The sequence below is a fragment of the Saccoglossus kowalevskii genome, chromosome 12, assembly GCF_978046115.1.
Source record: "Saccoglossus kowalevskii chromosome 12, keSacKowa6.1, whole genome shotgun sequence".
NCBI classification, from domain to species: Eukaryota; Metazoa; Hemichordata; class Enteropneusta; family Harrimaniidae; genus Saccoglossus; species Saccoglossus kowalevskii.
In genome coordinates this window covers 16,052,764-16,061,608 of record NC_140652.1, presented here as the reverse complement: position 1 = coordinate 16,061,608, position 8,845 = coordinate 16,052,764, and the positions used below count along the sequence as shown (strand labels likewise).

Sequence of the window (8,845 nt, the reverse complement as noted above, 5' to 3'; positions counted from 1 at the left end):
AAAACGACTACGTGCCATTGGTGAAGCCCATATCACATTGGCCAGAAATTATCTTGACCTTAAAGGGCGGTGGTCTTCACGTATGTGCAACATTTGTGTTGAAATTCGTGTTTTTTTTCTGCAATCCAATTCGCTGAGTTTTGACATCAGTCCCACCTGCACTAATTACCGGCAGAGATTCCTTGATACCTCCCAATCACAAAATAATTATCTAAACAGTCAAAGTCGTTATCTTTGTTTATATATAGTGCATGTTGCATGACGACCACCATCCTTTAAACTTGATGCATTTATTTAAGAACTAGATGTTAATGTTTTAGGTCACCATTCAGGACAATGATATTGCTGTTCAGCCTTTTTTACAGTTTAAACCATTTTCACTGTCATCATTATTTTATTGTAACTCAACCTCATATATCCAGTGGATGTGATTACAGTGATGCGTTGATAGTTGTGTTTTATCCAGTTGATTGTGTCGTGTCACCTTCACCTTCACCTTCACCTTCAGGCGAACAGCACGGACTGTTACAAGTTCAAGTATACCTAGCTCTTCTATTAATAATGTCAGGCGTATGAGTCAGCCAGAGACAGAAGGCGAGTTCTTTATTCGTGTCCTTCCATGGTAAATGTGTCTGGTAAATTTTAGACTCGCTTTGTAGGCTATACTTATAATTGTCATCAAGGACAAATAGACCATTTTCCGTTCACTGCGAGAATCGCGCGTTATGCGTGAAATCGAACGTAAAAACAGGACAAACAAAGGTCATAGCGTCGTAGTCGCGTCAAACATCGCGTGGGATTCGACAAACGCGAAAGTATTTCGGGGACATTTCCATGCTTAATAATGTGCTGTCCACATTTGATGATAGGCAATTTCGATTAAGTAAGGGTATTCGAAAGCAATATTCCTCTGTCGAAGATCGGCCGGTCAATGTAAGCTACGAAATAAAGAAATTCTAGTTCAAAATCAAATCGTTCGATTTTTGCGGCAGACGTTCGACGCGCGTCTTTCATGCATCTCGCGAGATCTCGCAATTATACGGAAAATCACCTATTCATGAGTGTCATATCAATCGCTGTGCCAGGTCCAATAGTTCAACGTTCACGTTAGCATTATCAGCTGACCCCTATATAATCTTGATGGGTAGGCATTGTCGGTGTTTCAAATGGGAACTCGGTAAGTCTGAAACATTTCTTGTTTGAAATTCATCTAATCCCTGGCATGATCATGGACATCGGTGAAATGGCGTAATGTTATCTAAATGACCATAACAATAATTAGTATGCTTTTCCAAACGATATATGTACTAATATATATATATGTCAATAATATCCGTACCAAATATATATCCATACTAAAGTGGCTGCACTATGCGTTTTACAAGTGAACATCGAGAAAAGGCGTTATTTATGTTCAGCTCACTACACAAATTATACTGAAGACAGCAGATTGTTTTTACTTATTTCATATTTTTTTAATTTTATTCACTTTACTCATTAAAAAAACGCACCCTCCGCTCCATTCAGTTACAGCAAGCCATGACCTAGCTTCCAGTTATCATGTCGATCTCAGTTTGCTTGAACAATCCAAGGCAAAGATAAACAACACATTGGCTCTGAACACCACAGTTGTTCAATTAGACTTTAGCTTTCGGGTATCAGCGCCGGGTCTGAGCAACCAGCCAAAGAATTCTAAAATGCACCCAAATTGATTTGGCCTTTAACCAGCATTTAATTTTTTTATAATGATATCAAATATATAAGATTAATGAAAATGTATGTAATTAGTATATCTTGAAATCACTCAAAACCTTGCATGCAGTTGCTTTGGTTTTAAATTGCAGCACATGGTGTACAGTGACAGTTATATTGACTGATACTTCAAAATTACAAAAATGCGCTAAACATATATACAAAATGACGTCAAATTAGGCGTGCTTGTGCATTAATTAATTAACATATATGAACACACATTGTTACTCACCATACTAAACCTAAAATTGGCTTGATCACTGTGAGCACACACTTACAAAACTCTACTCAGCCTAAGATGTCACAGTCAACATACTGCTCGTGTGTATACTTATTTTTTAACCACATATGACATATGAAAATTATTATATTTTCTCTGGACAGGTAGCAATGACGTCACATCCCACACGTCGTGTTGCAATATGGACACACCAAAGAACTACATCAACAGCTCTTCTACAATGTTTTGCAGGTCGTGAAAATATTAAAACGTTTATGGAACCTTATGCAGTTCCATTCATAGAAGAATGGAAACATTGCTTGGAAGATAATCCAACATATGTCAATAGTCGTTACAAGGAAGTAAAAACCATGTTAGAGTCCGACTACCCTGGCAGTACGTTGATTGTGTTTAAAGATATGGCTGATTTTATAGTTGGGAGATACGACAAAATCCCGGAAGGATACACCCATACGTTTTTGATTCGTGAACCAACACAAAGTATTTCAAGTTTCTGGAGAGCAACAATAAATACAGGACGAACATCATTTCCACGTAGATACTCATACGGTAGCATCAAACCAGTATTAGATTTGTACGATTATTTCGCTAAACAAAACCAACCTTGTATAATTATTGACGCTCACGATCTGTCTCATTTCCCTGAGATAGTACTGAAACAGTTCTGTCAAAAGATTGGTGTAACATTCAGCGACGATATGCTGAGATGGAAATCGCAAAACATCGGTGATTGGGATCCATTCTTGAAATATCGCAAAGAATGCAATATTTGGTTTGGCAGTGCACTTGAAAGTACCAGTTTCCATCCACTACCTACCAAAGACACTCCGATTGATTTGTCTGTAATACCAGAAAAATACATCTCTGCATTAGAGGAATCAAAGCCAATCTATGACGTATTGTTTGCAAAACGCATAAAGCCATTTTAGCTGAACATGTAGGGCACACATGATTCCGAAAGTAGATAACCGATCGTGAATTTTTCTATGACGATTATTCAATAATGTGCTTATAAGAGTTTAAGCCATATTGTTTATTTACTGATTTACTAATTAATATTTTAGTCATTGTATGTTTGTTTGTGTTTTACAACATTATTTCAAGTGTAATATGCATAATAGAGTATTCCATTTTATGGAAAAGCTCAATTGGAGTCATATTATTATTCAGAATGTTTTTAGAAAAAATGACTATTGTGTTATATGTATTGTACAAAAACACAACAAATCGCAGTATTTTTTACATAAATAAGTGTTAATGGAAGATCACGTTTTAGAATAACACAAATGTCCTCAGTTACTTAACTTTATATGATGGCATTTGTCGTATTCAACGAATTTAGCTGCAACGCATCATATTTATTATGGAGTAGAATATTCGGTGGTATTATTTTGTAGTTTCGTAGAGTTGTTCAGAACTCATAGTAGGACACTAGAAGAATAATTTCTACTAAGGCTATAGAGTGTTTTGTTCATATTAACTAATTGGCCTGGTGTTCATATTAACTAATTGCCCTTGTGTGGGTTTTTTTTCAAAAGAAAATTCCATTAAAAACAAATTATTTTCTAGTTAAGCCGTTTTAAGTAGCGTTACCAATTCCACACACTTGTAATGCACAAACAAACCTGCAATCCAGCAATCCTGTGGCTTGGAGAACAAACGCTACAAACATTACGTACTGCATCCAGTGTTTGGAATGATGACATAAGGTAGGCAACACAGTGCTTTTCTCTATAACAAAGTCGCTGACCTTATTTTATCATCATCATCATGTGTGAAATTACAGGATACATGAATAATCATAAACATTTTGTATCATGGTTTTCGACCAAATGTATATTTTATGTTCTGATCGAATGCAGGTTTCGAAGGAGGTTGCAAGTCTTTTTAATGTACCATGGTACGCATTGAATTGATCATGAGCAACTGACAGAGTGTACAGTATACAAAATATTTGTGTTTCTGTAGATTATTTTATTCTTTATTATATAATGTACTCGAAGATAATGGTCACAACAGTTTACATTCATACATACATTCTAACTCGTGTGAATATATGCTCAACGGCAAAGTTATAAGTTTACCAATATATACAATTCTTCATGTGATCTATTTATTTGTTATCATCAAAAATCCTTTGAACAATATTCACATATAAATGGACAAGGTGGTGTTGTGTCAACTTTTACATATGTATAGAAAATATGAAGTTACTGAACGTCGGTCTTGTTTATTGTGCATATACACATGATTTGGCTTAACTAAAGGCAGATTGGCTTGGACCCTGGTTGCACTAGAAGTAGACTCGAGTATCCAGAGTTTTCTTATTCTGGCCAATTGTGTCATAACAGATAACATATGTTATCTATTATCAATTTTATCTGTAAGCTGGTGAATGATATTCTTGAAGTCATATGCAGTGGGACAAGAGTGATTCAATGGAGAAGTGGGAACACTGAGAACCTGTATATAGTTCATACACTTCTTTAGTTTGTACATTGAAAGGTAAGAAGCCCACTTTAAAGTAGTATGTTGTACGTCCTGACATATTAGTCTAACCAAACATAAATCAAATACATCCTTTGAGGCATGACACCATAACCTACAATAAATGTTGCCATTAAGTCCTCATTAGGTTCTCTACATTTTTCATTGAAAATTCAACATGGATCAAGACATCCAATACTACACAGGGTTTTATGGAAAAAAGTGATGCACCTCGAATTGACACTGGGTCAAATTGTTGCCCGTCACTTCTCGTAATACTATTATCAAGGCTTCTACATTCATTTTGAAAGCATTATGAATTCATTATGGTTTCAAAACATCAGGTTTTTGGACTAATATTAAAGTAGAACAAGCCATGCATGGCACAGTCCCCGTTAGTTATCAAATTCTAGTACTATATATAGTACAAGTACTTGTTCATATTGAGAGGTATTGCCCTGGAACAGCATTAATTGAAACAAAATGGCCATTTGAATCAGATCGTCAAACCAATACATCTGTATATCTATGACATGGTGCATAATGAATATGTAAAAGTTATAGCTTTTCAGAGATATGGCTCTGGAATCGCATTCATGAAAAATGGCTACCTGTCAGCCATTTTGAATCCAATCTGAAAAACAAAATGACGTGCTTCAGGCACCTATAATGTCTAATGTATGTACCAAGTTTGAATGAAATTCATCAATAAACGACCGAGATCCAGTTCCAAAATGCCAGGAATGCTTGATTTTTTATGACTTTTTAGCACAAAAACGGCCACCATTCAGCCATTTTGCCAAACCAATAATTCTGTAGAGGATGCACAATGATTATTTACAATTTGAACATAATCAGTCAAAACATGTCAGAGATATGGCACAAGTGCCACATTCATTAAAAACAAAATGTTTGCAAGTCGCTCATTTTGAATCTTATCTGAAGAACAAAATGACGTGCGTCAAGGCCCCGTAATGTCCAATGTATGTAATAAGTTTGAACAAAATCCATCTGTAAACAGCTGCGAAATGCTTTTCAGTACAAAATTTTGAAATTGATGAACTTATGCATAATATTATGTATGATGTATGTGTGAAGTTTAAATGTAATCAGTCCAGGCATATCTAAGATACAGGTCCGAACGCATGGACACACAGTCGTCATAGTCATGGAAGATGTCTGTTATGATGGGTGACCAATATTAAACAACAAGGGGAAACAACAACCATTGATGAGGAACTCAGCAATAGTTTACCCTTCATTCAATCTAAGATTAGTTGCCAAGCAACAGCTAAGTTCCCATGACACAAAGGCAGTGTCACCAACATCTGTCAAGCGAAACGTAAGACTGCCCTAAATAACAAAATTGTCTGAGCACCTGCAAACTATTACCCAATGAAGAACGATTATACCTCACCAAAATTCATCAAAATGGTTGCTATGAGGAAGACCAGGATAGCAGAGATGAACATGACCCCACTCAACGAAACTAACAGCGATGACCCTGATCAACTGAATAACAGTCAAAGTCGTTATCTTTGTTTATATATCACGAATGTTGCATGACGACCACCAGCCTTTAAACTTTTGTTTAAGAACTAGACGTTAATGAGTTAGGTCACTATTCATGACAATCAATGATATTGCTGTTTAGCCTTAAATGCAACAAATTACTGACAGATATCATATATTATAGAGTAGCTGGCACATCTCAAAATCGTCAGGAATGGGAATGGCATATTCGCAATTGAACCTCACTATGACCAACATCATCACAAACATGGCCACAAATTGTACCACTTCTGTCAAATTCACAATAACCCATTACAGACAAGGTTGGTAGTCGCTAACCACATGATACAACTATAAAACATTGAGACAGCATTATTAGGTTCTTAAACTCATGCACCCATATGACAATGATTTTGACCTATCAATGTTATGCTCTTGGCAAGCTTGAGTTCACTTGTGATAGGCTTGTCACAAGATACACGCAAGTTTGATGATATCGAATAATTGGGAGTATTTCATCTACCAGAGGATGTAGGAGTTGCAGTTGAGTATCTTAATAAATCAATCAATCAATCATTACTTTTCGAAAACCAAACCATACATTCAAATGAAATGGTATTTTCACAGTCTCTGTCTGCATAGAATGGTGATGGTCATATCTGGGTATGAAAGTGCTCTAGAACGGATGGTGTGCCACGACTTAGATGACTACATTCAAGAGGGATGTGTCACAAAACATAGTTTATACTATTTATAGTTTATACACCCCAACAGAGCTTCTACCAGAGTTGGAAAAAGCTTCCCTAAGCATTGAGCAAATGTAACATCCATTCTCCAGCACCCAGAACAATCTGCCCTATTGCAACCTCAATTCTAAAATGGATTTGAAGGACAACTTGTTACAAACCTTCAATGCAACTCCGACGACATGTGCAACTCCTAACACTGTTTGAGGTCTAAAATAGTTTATGAATTATTGGGTTGTGTTGTCAGACACTATTGTGCTGCAATACTAGTCACACTTGATTTAGCAACTTCTAGATTGATGTCATAATACAAATTTCAATGGTTTGTTACTTTCGTCAAGTTAGCCCAAGCACTACTTTTCAAGTATAACACCATTATACTCTTTTGCCCATTAGGCCACCTCTGGGGATTGGAACTGATGGCTCTGTTACCTGACATGCCATCAGCACAACTCATAAGACAACATTAGTAGGATTTTTCACAAACATCAAATTGCATGATTACCATGTAAAATTGCATCGCCAAGCTCTATCGAGGAAAGTTCTTCGCTAGCACTTGCTTTAGTAAATACCAAGTTGCAGATTGCCACCTCACTGGTTGAACAAATCTACCACCAGATTTCACTAGCTGTAAACAACTTTAATCTGAGCCACTGCCAAATCATTGAACAAACTGAACATACTGTTGTACGATCATATTCCATTCAAGACATTGTCAGTTGCAAAACATTCTTCCATTTACTACTACAACAACAACTTCGCATCAATATTGAGATTGTTCACATAAAGAAGCAAATAAAATAAAAACTCACTAGTTGAACTTGAACTTGAAGAAGAACTTTTGCATCAGTACGCAATTATACTGGGTTAGTCTGGTCATTACCACTGTACGCTCAATTTTTGCATACGTTGTTGCGGTCATTCCACATGCAAAATAGGGACACAACGTTTCACTAACAGGCAGACTCTACTCTATGGATGTGAACTCATAAATAAACAACTCAAACAGCATAATACCAACCATCCATTCAGACTTCATCCTCCAATACGAGATGTTAAGATGGCAAAAAGTCACACATATAAACAGTAGATTCCATTAGGCCACATTGAAGGAGAATAGTACTTTATCAAGAAATTCTCAGGTTCACATCTAATCACTACTTCATACAAAGTTGAGTGCAAGTAAGGTACCTAGTCATCAGTTCTCAAGCAATACTCAAACTACATCACTTAAGATCAACAACTTTGAAGGAGAATACCAGGAGTGAAAATATTCAGTATAACCACACGATGACTCCAATCAAACTGCACACAATGACATAATGTATTCCTTTAATGATACTGCCAATGCTGAACTAGTATTGATAATCAGCCGTCAGACTCTGTGTATAGTTCGATAATCAGCTGTCAGATTCTGTGGCTATGTCACACGCAACATAATATTACCGTAATTGGTATAGTACAGGTGTGATGGTTCAAATACCAAAATGGCAACAGTAACATAAAGACTTTCTTGGCGGCGATGATAACATACGAACACAGAGTCAACAGATGAGGTTTCAACTGGTACTGGTATTATTATACTCTGCAAACATCAAGTACAATAACTCGGTAAAACTCCAAACCTCCAATAACTAGATACTTAAACTCCACCACAATTCAACGAGATCTCCGATCTAATCTCAGTGCTGAACAACTCCCCTATATATACCCACACGGTCTATAAATAGACCATTACATCAGCATACATAACGAGTCTGGAACATACTACAAATTTCTAGAATGTTCCATTACCTTCTATTGCCTTCTACAGTGTCCTATTACCTATTCAACCAACTTCTAAAAATTCCACCCAGACACAGTACGGTTCTAGAACATTCTCAGTCACACGGAAGTGGTAAACAAGTCGTATGCGACAGGCTAGTACTTACAAAATTTGATGATCACCAAAGACCACTGAAATGCACAGAAGATATTTTTCGTTACAAACTCTTGTAAGATAGTTCAGTGACTCCTTGTTACTATCAACTATCCATTAGTATGTTTGTATTGTTCTTGTTTACCAAATTGTATTTGATTCATGCACAGTCACTCTCCTAGTAGAGTG

The 8,845-nt window shown here is 36.4% G+C and overlaps 1 protein-coding gene across 1 annotated transcript; it reads left to right on the top strand.

Moving 5' to 3' along the window:
• Positions 1 to 2,142: 2,142 nt before the first annotated feature.
• On the top strand, positions 2,143 to 2,922 carry LOC146735567 (uncharacterized). The gene has a single exon (XM_085505922.1). It carries the CDS (start codon positions 2,143 to 2,145, stop codon positions 2,920 to 2,922), a length of 780 nt encoding a protein of 259 aa, XP_085362048.1.
• The last annotated feature ends 5,923 nt before the right edge of the window (positions 2,923 to 8,845 follow it).